Here is a 13639-nt window from a genome sequence, read left to right on the forward strand (position 1 = left end):
TTGCTTTAATAACTGCCCAAGTATTTCTTCTGGAGCCGTTCTCAAACCATCGATTAGCTGATTTATTTTAGGCAAGCAAGTCACGCACAGCAATAAATTGTCGTTGCAGCCAAAGGTACACCGTTAAAACTTCCTGTGATGCAAAACTTATACACAGCAGTAGTATTCACAAAGGTTTTAACAATTCCACTATTTTGAATTTCCTATCCTTTGACGTTAAATAAAACCGAAAATTCATTGACTGAGAATATTTTCGCTTACTTAGGACTAGACCACCTCGTAGAACTTTTGCCTTTCGTAAGAGGACGATGGTAGGGAATTCAAAACTGCGAGATCATCATATGATGCGGTTTCAATATCGACGTCCTTACGCGTATACTTAAAGGTCTGCCAGGATACTAATACACACTAGCATCAAGTGTATGGTCGGACCGAACAAAGCTGCTGTGGGTACAGTAAAAACATTCCAATCTGGAGAGGATACATATCGCGAATTTGTGGGTGCAGAGAGTAGCAAAAACTGTTGTTTATATTTCAATGAGGAGAAAAAGAGAGAATGCTTCCGTTACAAAGTGAGCATAACGAAATTAGGAAGATATGATACGGAAAGCATGGTTTCCGCTTAGGTTTCCGTTACATTTTGCAATGTTGGCTTATACGGTACGAGCCTACCCAACAAACAATTTGAGTTGTTCAACAGCCGAATAAGCTATTTTTTAGCTGAAGAAGCTTGTTTTTGCCTGAATAAGCTCTTATTCAACATTCAATGTTTGTTGGGTAGACATTATGGAGACCATTGAGATTCAAGGTGTTTACTCATTTTGCTGAGTTTTCCAGGTTTTTACATGACTTCAATGGAAAATTTACAGGATTTTGAAGAAACATTTTTTAAGTGAATTTCTTGAAACGGTTCTCAAATTTTCCCTACACGCTAAGATCAGATAACCCAAATGTAGGTTTACTTTACCCAAATCAGGCGTAAACTGCACAAACTCAGATATGGGTAAATTTTTTAACCCAAATATGGGTAAATTTAAGTCAAATTTGCAAAAAAATAATTCATTTATGAATCATAAGGACCCATATTTGGGTTAAAAAAATTAACCCATATGTGAGTTTGCGCAATTTACGGCCAATCTCGGTAATCTCTTTGTACCGTCTGAGTAAACTGATCTTAGCGTGTAGGATCTCTACTTTGAGTTCTTTAAAGTTGATTACAGGAACAACCTTTAAATTTACCTCAAAACTTCGTTGAAAATTTCATAGAAACATTTCTCAAATCTTCTTTGAAATACTCCTAATCATCATGATCCGAATCATCCTCAGAATTTTCATTGAATTATTTCTAGAATTCCCATTAAATTCTCCTTCTTCTCTTATAATTCCACTTACAAGTACCTTGAAGTTCTCCTTACAATTCACTTTCAGATCTCCTTGCAAATCCATTAAAAAAAGTCTCCTTAAATTCATGGATGCAAATACCCATTACAGCTAAAAAATTATTTTCGGATTTATGAAATAATTAGATGCTTTGAACACATTTTTTACTTTTAATATTCAAGAAGAGGTTGCAAAGTATGCATAGGCGTAGCCAGCAACACAAAGGCTTTCGCGGAAATGGCGTTCGGTGAAATGGCATTCGGCCAAATTTTCCATAGTAAATTTTTTTTCACCCCTCCCTAGCTCAAAACCTGGCTACGCCCTTGAAAGTATGTGTTTGACACATTAAACCTATCAATTATGATTTCTACGAGTCACAATCAGCGATTTGCTGATCGCTAAGTGAGTAAGTGAGTAATCGCTAATTGTGACTATCAGGAAGCGTAATTGACAGGTTTTATGTGTCAAACACATACTTTGCAACCTCTTCTTGTATCTTTCAAATAAAAAGTATATTCATAGTGTGAAATTATTTCAGATTTCCGGAAAAAAAAAATTTTTGCTGTTATGAGTATTTACAACCTTGTTTAAAATTATCTTTGGAATTGCCTTGGAATGCTTCACAGAATTCTCTTGTAAATTTTCTTTGAACACATAATTTCCTTGGAATTCTACTCAGAACTACATTTAAATTCCCCTTACGTTTCACCTAGAGTATGGAATTCCTCAGAACTAATTTGAAAGGAAATTCTGATTTCGCATTCCTCAAAATTCATTCTCTGATATTTTCCTCTTAATTCCCTTGAAATTATTCCTAGATATTTTTGGAAATTTGTATTGGTTTTTTATTTGTCTTGTCCTCCCTTAGCTCAGTCGGTAAAAGGGCAGCTGCGATTCCCTGCCCGACCTAGGAATTTACGGGTTGGAAAATATCTCGACTTACCTGGGCATAGAGTATGATCATAGAGGTAACTCTAAGACCACTGGGTCCCGAAGAAAATCATTATTATTTTTGGCTCACTCAGTACCAGAACAACGGTCCCAACCAGTCCCAAGCTATTTCACTCACCCCTGCATGTTCTGCATGAATCCACACACCCCTGATGTTATCTGTCAAACTTTCATAGCGAATCAAAACAAACATAGTGTAGTAATAGAATTTCAACTAGAATAGGGTACGTTAATCGTTTGCTTGGGACCAATAGGCTACTAAAGTGGTGAGCCAATTTAAAATCGTTAGTTTCGTATTGATTGTTGGTATGATCACCGACAAACCGGCATGAATGATCAGATCATACAAATTACAAAGAAATTTCTGATCAAAACACAAAACTGACATCTGTCGCCGTGTTCGCGGAAAATATTTATCCTAGCCACGAACACGCGTACAAAAATTTATGAGTTGGTTTGTGTCTAATCTATTTCGGACAAATTATTTTTATCTAGATAAAACATTTCTATGGTTTTGACAGATGGGATCGCTGCACATTTGAATCGGTCGTTATGGATTCTCGATCAAGAGTTAAGTTTAAGTTTCATTTCGGTTTGTCGGTGGTATGATTGTACTTGTTACACAATTATACTAATGCAAAAATGGTACAGGCATCGCAAGCTCACAATTCTGAACTATGGAAGTGCATCTAGAACACTAAGTTGATAGCACGCAATAAGCTGATATGCGATAAGCAATAAGCTTGAAATGCGAAGATGAAGAAAAATAAGAAGTTGCCTTGTCCTCCCGTCTCGATGAGTCTCTTTTTTTTTTTTTTTATATCTTTATTAAGGAGACTTTCAGCCCTGGGCTGGTTCGTCTCCATGAGTCTCTTCGTCGCCCACTGGTCACCATAGCCGACGAATCTAGAACCGCACTACCGTTCAGGCGACAACGCTCTGATGAGATAACGGATTCCCACCCCCAAGCTCCTCCTCTGATCCTATCCATCAGCAATGTACCCCTCTGACCGCGGCCCAACTCATACTAGACATATAATTAAGTGAATTTTGTTAAAAAGAATGAGCAATGAATTATCGGCTCCGTAAAGCTAACGCAATTGAGCCTTCCAAATAAAAAAACTACAGTATCCCCCCGCTCATCCGACAAAATCATAGCTGGACTATCGGGGATTGACACGCTAATCCGACTGTCAAATACATACTAAAAACTCAAAACAAACAGACAGCACAAATCTGAAAATTGAAACGCGTATTATTTATACTTTTTAATACATTTTCCGGATTAACGTAGATACTGTAGATAGAAAAAAAACCCATGGAAAATTCCTATCGAATTCATTCATTCGAATTCATATCATATGGTAGTAGCAACAATCAATACGAAACTAACGATTTTAAATTGGCTCACCACTTTAGTAGCCTATTGGTCCCAAGCAAACGATTAACGTACCCAATTCTAGTTGAAATTCTATTACTACACTATGTTTGTTTTGATTCGCTATGAAAGTTTGACAGATAACATCAGGGGTGTGTGGATTCATGCAGAACATGCAGGGGTGAGTGAAATAGCTTGGGACTGCTTGGGACCGTTGTTCTGGTACTGAGTGAGCCAAAAATAATAATGATTTTCTTAGGGACCCAGTGGTCTTAGAGTTACCTCTATGCCACTACTATAGGCTGTCTTGCAATGATCACTCATACATAGGATTTCCAGTGAAAACTAGACGTACTGATACAATGACGTTTATATAAGGTCTGGGCCAAAGGGCTTATTGGTGTTAGTGAAATGTGCAAATGGTTAGTGGTGTTCGTATTATATTGCAATGTTTATCTTTTTACACGAAACAGCTGTTGGCAGTGACGTATTTCTATCTGTTCTCAGTATGTCGGCAGTGACGTATATCTATCTGTTCGCAGATGTTCAGCAATGTTTACAACATTTTTGCTTCTAACACCAGCAAGCTGCCTGTTGGCCCAGACCTTATATAAATGTCATTGGTACTGATACCCAAACAGAGACAGGGTGGTACTCGTCGCTGAGTTCCTGCACCCTTTTCGATTATGAATAAACTGAACTCAAATTAGGGTTGATCACCAGCGTTGCCAGATATACCGATTTATCGGTATTTATACCGATTTCCGAACTAGATACCGATTTACAGATAAGGTTACTCAGAATACCGATTTTTGAGATTTAATACCGATTTATACCGGATTTTTTTTAAATAATCAAAATTATTATTGCCTGCCGGCGCTCGAATTTCGGAGAAAATTTTTGTGAGAGACTTGTATCTTTTTGCATACCTCATATTTTTTGAGCCTTCAAAATTCTAGACAGTCATCTCTAAAGATGCCTCATGCATGATACTCTTTCGACTAATGTTTGCATTTCCTCACGGTTTTGGCTACCCATCAATCGAGAAATAGTCGATGGTTCTTTCCGGTAATTCCTAAGGAATCGAGAAATATATTTTAAACATTATTTAACTTCCGGAAGTTTTTATTGATTTTTAAACTTCCTGAAGCTTCATCCAACTTTCCCTGGAATTTTCTTCCATCTTACCTTGGAAGCTTCTTCAGCCTTCACTTGAATGATTCTTTCATCATCTCCTGCCACTTTTTTCAACTTTCCCGGAACTTCAAGGATGCTATCAGATTTTTATTGCGGATCCACACTAGCGCAGGAACATTTAAGAAGTTCTGAAACTACAGAAAAGTCCACAATTTTGTGTAAGTTTCAATAAATCAATGGCAGTTTCATTAACTTCTTTAAAAATTCAAAAACCCGGAAATAACAGAAAAGTCCAGCAAGCTCCAGTGAACTTAAGGAAAAATCATAAATATTTTGGAAACTTCGCAAGTCCAAAGAACTTCAGGGAAATTTAATGGATTTCAGGAACTTTAGTGGAGTTCAGAGATTAACCGGACAGATCAATTAATTTCAGTGAGGCAAACAAACAATGTGAGAATATTTTATGGGAAGTTCTATGCTTTTTAATGGCAGTGTCGATAACTTAAAAATAATAAAAAAAAAATAGGGAAGATCAGAGAACTTCAATGCTGATGTTACAATAAATTCAAGAAAATTGTGAGAGCACCTTATAGATTTCGTAATCTTCAAGAAAGTCCAGATACCTTCAAAGATGATAAGAGATATTTCGGTATTCTCATTATAATCAAAGAAATTCCGAGCGCTTCAAGGGTGACCAGAGAACCAAAACAGCCCCTAATTTTTAGGAAAATTACAAGAACTTTTAAGGAATTTGGAGGAATTATGGAATATTCCAAAGTACATTTCAGGAATATTCCGAAAACTTTAGGGAAATTACGGAGTCTTCAGGGATGTTTTATGAATTATGTCCTTGCTTGTTTCGACTGTTCCGTAAGCACTCTGGCTTCCCACTTCCGTCAGATGTTTCTTTCAATCTACCTTAGGAAGTTTCTGCCAGCATCTCCAGGAAGCTTCTTTCATCTTCTCCAGGAAGTTCAATTTATTCTCCCAGAAATTTCTTTCGTCTTCTTCTGGAAGATTGACCATAAGCCAAAGGTTTTTTTGTTCGACTTCCATTGGATGGTTTTTCCGAGCTTCTTCTGGTTTTCCCTGGAAATGGCTACTTCTGGGAATATACTTCCGATTTCCTGATGACCTTTTCTGGCTTCCTTTGGATGTGACATCCGATTTTTTTCGATAGTTTATTTTTATTTCCCCCACAAGTATCTCAGTTTGTGTCATGGAAGTTTCCCGGATGTTTTTCCAATTTTTCTTAGAACTTTCCTCGAACTTCATCCAGGAGAGCTTCTTTCGTCTTCCTCTGGATGTTTTTTTTCAGCTTCGTTCAGAAGCTAATTCCAACATTCCCCGGAGTTTTCTTCCGGAGTTTTCCGATCATAGTTCAAAAGCTAAAATTTTGTTTTGATTAACAGCTTTCTCAGTCTTAAAACACTGCAACGACTACGATGTAATCATCAGTTGTGGCCTTTTTCAAGGAAAAATATTGTTGTCGTTATTGTCAAAAGTTTAGTTGTTGTTGTGGCTGATTTTCCATATTTTGGTTTCATTTAATGATATTTAATTGAAAAAAAAACTAGTTGGTCACAATTTTGATCACCACTTGAGGACAACACTAATTAAAAAAAAAAATTAAAAAAAAATTGAAGATTGTTTTAAGATTAAGAAAGCCGTTAAATAAAGCAATTCCCCTCAAGCCCCGCCTCAAGTCATCGCCATCGTTAAAATTGTTGCTTTCAAAAACGACAAAAATATAAAATTAATTAAATAGTAAATACCGATAAATACCGATTTTTAATTACCTTTGATACCGATAAGCTTTAAAACAATCTGGCAACGCTGTTGATCACATTGGCCGTGAAGAGGAATAGGATTTTCGCATTACTTTCATAAAAAAAGGATTTCAGCACAGCATCCGCATCGGTTGCTCCCGGTTAATTAGAACTAACTTTTGCTGCCACAACCCACAACGTTTCCGTTCGAATCCTTCCGTACGATGGATAAACGGTTTGTATTTACCGGAAGTAACGATAGTCATGGAATCGAATTTACCGAAGTTGAATATCTAGAGGAAGAGTATGAACACGTCCTGCCTCATCTTCAAGATCAAAACCGGGAAGAAGTCGGTAAGCACAGCAACTTTTAACCATTGTGTCACTGATTGTGTCATCGTTATCTCCGTAATCTGGATTAAGCGAATTAGGTGTAAAAATTCCATATCCTCCACAGATTACTGCGCCTTATACCAGGCCAAGGTGGAGGAGGTGAATCGACTGAAGATGCTCATAGCGATTGAGCAAAAACGAAGGCGACGGCTGAATGAAGTTTTGTGGATGCAGAAAAAACACTTGCAGCGACTGAGGATGCAGATAAGAGCCGAAGAAAGGCGTCGTTTTTTGGACCGAGTATTGCTGACGGCCCTGAAGAAAGCGCAGTATTTCGGAAAGTATCATTTCTGATTGGAGGCTTCGAATGATATTGATGACTGTATGTGTAACGGAGTTTGATTGAAAGCATATCCTAACATTAAAATTTGTTAAAGACTGTTGAATATGGCACAAATGTAATCAGAAATCGCATTAATTAGATTCAATTAGATGGATTGAACCTACCGAAATCCGATCCAGCGCTTACTTGCATATTTCGTTTAACCCTATCGTAATGCAATCTCTGTAGAATTCTCCTCAGAATCACTTTGGAATTTTACACGCATAGCTACTTCAGAATTACCTTGGAATTCTAGTTTCTCCTCTTGTAGGGCACAAGAAAATAGTGACTAAATAATTTATAAAAAAGTAGCTGAAAATGAAAATGAGAAAACAGTCGTTTTAAAACGCAATAGAGTTCGGTTGAGATAACTTAAAAGATGTGCAATATGCCCTAATAAAAAATAACCATAAACGAACGATAACCCAAATCATTGAACTATTCCACAAATGGTTTGGATGATACCCAGAACACGTCGTTAAGCAAATTAACCATACAATTTTTATTAGGGTGTGTACACTGGTAAAATCGGCAAGCGTGAAGAAAGGGGTACGGTAGCACAAAAATGTGAAAGTTTTATGGCTTCTGTTCCCGTCTTACGTAAAGACCAAATCGAACAACGAACGTCGCGTAAAAGTATAATTTAATGAAAGATCATCGGTAGTAAAGGCTTATCCTTAAGGGCACCACCGTGGAGTTTGAGTTTGAATAAATCACAGGTCCTATCATATTATTATTATATATTCAATGATAAATATTTAAAACAGGAGGGGCACGCAATAACCTTTAACACCGACGCAGGCAACGGCAAGTGTTTTTTCACCCATTAGTGGTAAAAAATTTACCCATTATGCAATCATGAACTGATTCTTTAAATGGGTATTTTTTCACCCATTTTATGATTTCCAAATTTCCCCCATTTTTTGACAGCTGCATACATTAGAGATGAACTAGCCTTATAGTACGTTAAGACTACAGAGTTATAACATGTTATAGCGCTATCTTGATGGTGGTCTCTGTGTTGCGATTATTTGACAACCGTTATAACATGTTATAACTCTCCAGTCTGAACAAGGCATTAGGCTAAAAATTTCTATAATAAAGATTAAAAAAAAAAGCTACATACATGGTTTGAAAATGGGTATTTTTTTACCCATTAATGGGTTTTCACGAAACACCGTAGGCTTATCAATGAAATGAAACTTTAGATAAACATTTCAAAAGGTTATATCTGTATTGATCGACTTTCTCTTTCGTCAATAACTCAGCTGCAAAAACTTTCCCTGTTGTACGCTAGACGCTAGATAAGAAACTCCTTTATCAAACTATGTGGTAGAATCACCGACAAACCGACATGAATGATCATACAAAGTATCATCAAAGTTCTGATCAAAACACAAAACTGACATCTGCCGTCGTGTTCACGAAAAATGTGTATCCTAGCCATGCTTGGCATACACAGTTGTACACACCAACTGCTCATTTGTTAATAACTTTTCACTCAGTTGTTGAAATTTGTTTTTCTTTAAAGTAATTGATAGATTAGGATCATAGTTTTCTATAGATATGCAAAGAGTAGGTAAATCTTAACATTTGAATCAACGCCAATGATATTTTACATTTAAAGTACGAGATGTGCAGCGAGCATTTCTCACTTCATTTTTACAACGCAAAAACAAATACAGTTTATTACTAGAATTAAAATCTACTTGTTTTTACATATCTTTAACAAGCTTAAACTCTATTCTATCTACTGCTTCAAAAAGAACTATGTTTCGTCAAGTTATTAGCAAATGAGCAGTTGGTAAGTACAACTGTGTATGACAAGCATGATCCTAGCCACGAACACACATACTAAATGTTTGAGTTGGTTCGTGTCTAATCTATTCCGGGCAAATTATTTTTATCTAGATAAAAAAATTCTATGGTTTTGACAGATGGGATCGCTGCACATTTAAATCCGCCGTTATGGATTCTCGATCAAGAGTTAAGTTTTAGTTTCATGTCGGTTTGTCGGTGGTAGAATTAGCGCGAAATCTGTTTGCATAGCAGTGGTTATGAAAAGAGAAAGTCGATGAAGAGAATTGATCAAAGCAGATAGGACCATTTGAAATGTTCATCGAGAAATAAATGAATAGACCTTTTTGACGTTTAACCATCTCTCTCTATCTAGCACACATGGATGAATGGACGGTTTGTTTTCCCACTAATCTGTTTCCTTCTTGCTCGCACTCGTTCGCTTTAAATGGTACAGTATAGAGTCGGTGTATAATGAGTCACGCCAACACGGTTAGAAAAAAGTTACCAAAATTAAGTTCTTTTCACTCATCTCGGCACTATAGTGCAGGAACCCAAAAGTAGGTAAAGCGGGTCAAAGTAATTTTCATTTACTAGTGTGCAGTTCGTATGGAATTTTCCACTAGTTTTTTAACCAAAAGTAAGTTAGTTGTACCCAACAGTAGGTAAATATGATTATACTCAACGTTGGGTTCCCACACTTTACTACCCCTGTTGGGTGGTTTTGCTCTTCCGTTTTTGACAACATTAGAAGGAGAAAAGGAGACAAACTAGTCAAAAGTAGGTAAAAGTGAACTGGCCGTTGGGTACTTTTTTCTTACCGTGAAGAGAAAAACAGTTGAACTCGCATCACGGTTTTCGAATGATTCCCTTTCTTTTCACTTGGCAACAGAGGACTTCTACATCAACAATTGGCGTTGACGGCGACTCTGTAGCTCTTTACTCCAATGTTAAAATCCATAAGCAAACGTCAGACTGTGCGTGAAACATGGCGGACTTTGTACTATCCTTTCACTCCACGGAAAATTCTAATAAGAAACTGTCAATCTTTGCTAAAAGAGACAATTTTTCGGCGGTGCCGTCAACAATCAATACGAAACTAACGATTTTAAATTGGCTCACCACTTTAGTAGCCTATTGGTCCCAAGCAAACGATTAACGTACCCTATTCTAGTTGAAATTTTATTACTACACTATGTTTGTTTTGATTCGCTATGAAAGTTTGACAGATAACATCAGGGGTGTGTGGATTCTGCAGAACATGCAGGGGTGAGTGAAATAGCTTGGGACTGCTTGGGACCGTTGTTCTGGTACTGAGTGAGCCAAAAATAATAATGATTTTCTTCGGGACCCAGTGGTCTTAGAGTTACCTCTATGGTGCCGTCAACGCCAATTATACACCGACTCTAAATCTATCTATATATGTGCAGCGATACCATCAGTCTAAACTAAAGAGCCTGAATTTAGGCTTTTAGTCAAAACCATAGAAACTTTTCATCTAGATAAAAATAACTTGTGCAGAATAGATCAGACACGAACCAATCCATACATTTTGCACTCGTGTTTATGGCTTAGATAAACGTTTTCCGGGAACACGGAGACAGATGTCGGTAGTGTGCTTGGAGCAGAAATTACGTGGTAATTTCTATGGTCATTCATGTCGGTTTGTCGGTGATGTAGCTATCATCAAAGTACGGGTTGTGCGGTATAATGTATTATGCACCCAGCACAGGAAAGAAAAAACCTCTTGTGTATGCACTAATTCCGTGCATTTCGCCAAAATTTTGCAGTATATAGATTACATTTCGACAGTGAGCATGCATAAGGGCCTATTAGCGTTGACGGCACCGCCGAAAAATTCTAGATAGAGCTGGAATTAGGGCGTAACAGCCTTTGTAAACAATGACTTCCCTCGTTGATTTCTAGGAATTCAAGGTACGCCTACACAAACCAACATATCCATCGGGTAGGGAAAGTCTTCCTCTACTCGATGGTAATGTCGATTTGCCAGCGAGAGCCATAACTTTCGAGAATTTATCGAGAGAAGTCATTGTTTACAAAAGCTGTTACGCCCTAATTCCAGCTCTATCTAGAATTGTCTCTTTTAGCAAAGATTGACAGTTTCTTATTAGAATTTTCCGTGGAGTGAAAGGATAGTACAAAGTCCGCCATGTTTCACGCACAGTCTGACGTTTGCTTATGGATTTTAACATTGGAGTAAAGAGCTACAGAGTCGCCGTCAACGCCAATACGCGATGATCGATTCTCTCTTTTGTTAATAACTCGCTAGATTTAACGTTTCTCGGTGCGTTTGCTGTTGCTTTTGATAACCAATACAACCTGTTACTACTATGCATTGAACAAATTCTAGAAAATTGTTTCGCTTAGCTGTAGCAATGCAAAGAGAAAATCGATCATCGCGTATTCGTCCTTATGCATACTCACTGTCGATTTATATTTTCCCATGCACAAGTTTTTATGAGCAAAATATAAATTTAAATAAAATCGCGATATACTGCAAAATTTTGGCGAAATACACGGAATTAAACGCCGCGCAGAATTATGGCACTTTGCGGTTAGATCCCGATGCGTAGTCACCGCGGGTGAGGTGGCTCCGTGCAAATCAATTGGGACTGATGTGTATGATTATAGGCAGTGCACATTCGTCAGTTAGTGCCGCTAAAACTACGAAGTAAAGGATTCTGTCAATCTTACAGTGATTAATTTCAAATATATTGCACGACTTCTATTGGTAAGAACGATAAGTCGAGTTTTCATTTCAGTAACTAACCAGAAACCCACTTTTGTAACTACCTCGAAATTTTCAAGAGAAATCAATCCAAAACGAATCCGTAAATATACAGCAATCTGTCAATGTCAATGACCCTCACATCAGAAGGATTTCGAGCTTATCCGAACTCCACAACGTTTGCAGCAACTTTTGTCCACCACACATTAAAATCTATGCGGAGCGTTCTCAAGCTTTCCAAGTAAACATGCACAAAACTAGGGCAAACACTTTTCTTACGGCTTCCAATATTTGTATTCTCGGTTAATTTCCTTCCTGAATATACACCTCCCATCGACTTAAGCAATAGATTTACTCGTTACGCATCATCTTCTCCTTCTGCCGTTGGAGCTTCTTCTTGGACAGCTTCTTCTTCGCTGGTTCGTTCTCGGCGGCCTTGGTCACGACGTCCTCCTTCTCGGTGAGGGACAGCTCGATGTGACACGGCGACGACATGTACGGGTTGATACGACCGTGGGCACGGTACGTACGACGACGCAGGCACGGCGCCCGGTTGACCTGAATGTGGTCAACGACCAATCGGTCGACATCCAGACCCCGGTAGTCAGCGTTGGCTTCGGCATTCTTCAGGAGCTGCAGCAGGAACTCGGCCGACTTCTTCGGCCAACGACCGACGGACGTGTTCCAGTGCTTGGCCTGAGCGCAGCGGCCGATACCACCGTTGAAGCGACGGAATGGAACGCACTCTTTCTTCTCGACGACGTTCTTCAGGAACTTCTGGGCACGGCGAAGAGGCATACGCTTGATGGCTAGTGCCGTTTCGCGAGTGTTCTAAAAAAAATGTAAACATCGTTTTATGAGAACAAGATTTTTGAGCAAAGGAAATGCAGCCTTACCTTGAAATGCACCCGGAGGTTCGATCCGCGTGACTTACACGACTTGGCGGGATTGTCTGGCTCCTTTGCGTAGCGTCCCATCTTGAAATATTATCCTGTGAACAACGGAGAGAACAAAACCATAACAATGAGGTTACATTCGACTAAAACTAAACAATGAAGTAAAAACGATTTTGATTTTGCAAAGCCGCATTGTGGCCGCGTTGTTCGCTGGAAAAATTGCACTTCACTTCAGATGGGAAAATTTATTGTTGACTGACGATGTCAGCAAACGGTTCCACACATCCCAGCAGAGGATGCACACAACCAGCATATGAAAGTCCAACACTTAAATTATCGTTTTTTTCTGTAAATTCCCATCTATCACGAAGCACAATCACATCACCCACAACGGCGCCCTGTTTAGGATCATGTTAATCAAAATCAAAACCATATTCGCTCACTATCTAACGATATTTCCATTAATTTTTGTGGACAGCACAGTAAATGTGTTCCACCACTAACCTTACAAGATGCCGGAAAGAGAGCTTTCAACTCAGTTGACAGCGAAGGGAGCGATCGCGCAGTGCACGGAGCGATGACAGCTCAGTTGCTTCCGGTACGGACTGTCACTGTCAGAAGGGAGGATAATTACGAACATGCAAAATTCTGTCAAGCAACCGGCTAGGTGTGGAATTGGTGCCACAATTTCCAAGACCGTCAGGCCAAGCGTTTCAAAAGGTTGTAAAGTCAGCCCTAATAAAATGGCATAAATTAAATAGACTTCTCTGACGTTTGTGAAATGCACAAGTATTAGTGCAGAACTTGGGGTAAATCAAGCATGACATTTGATAACGGCACAAAATCATTTGTAAACAAATTTTCTAA

The 13639-nt window shown here is 38.4% G+C and overlaps 1 protein-coding gene across 1 annotated transcript; it reads right to left on the bottom strand.

Moving 5' to 3' along the window:
- Positions 1-12144: 12144 nt before the first annotated feature.
- RpL17 (ribosomal protein L17) lies at positions 12145-12891 on the bottom strand. Its single transcript, XM_065221497.1, has 2 exons — positions 12773-12891; positions 12145-12707 (listed from the first exon to the last, which is right to left on the bottom strand). The coding sequence occupies exons 1-2, from the start codon at positions 12851-12853 to the stop codon at positions 12228-12230; spliced, it is 561 nt and encodes a 186-aa protein (XP_065077569.1). The 5' UTR covers positions 12854-12891; the 3' UTR covers positions 12145-12227.
- Positions 12892-13639: the final 748 nt, after the last annotated feature.

Source organism: Ochlerotatus camptorhynchus, unplaced genomic scaffold (genome assembly GCF_037179485.1).
Source record: "Ochlerotatus camptorhynchus isolate MF236.1 unplaced genomic scaffold, CSIRO-AGI_Acam_v1.1 ptg000143l, whole genome shotgun sequence".
Lineage (NCBI taxonomy): Eukaryota > Metazoa > Arthropoda > Insecta > Diptera > Culicidae > Ochlerotatus > Ochlerotatus camptorhynchus.

What these genes read in the sequence shown, in the direction of transcription:
- RpL17 (XM_065221497.1), bottom strand. Translation starts at nt 12,853, where the DNA reads ATGGGACGCTACGCAAAGGAGCCAGACAATCCCGCCAAGTCGTGTAAG. An exon ending in ACCTCCGGGTGCATTTCAAG is followed by an intron (nt 12,708 to 12,772) that starts GTAAGGCTGCAT and finishes CATTTTTTTTAG; the next exon opens with AACACTCGCGAAACGGCACT.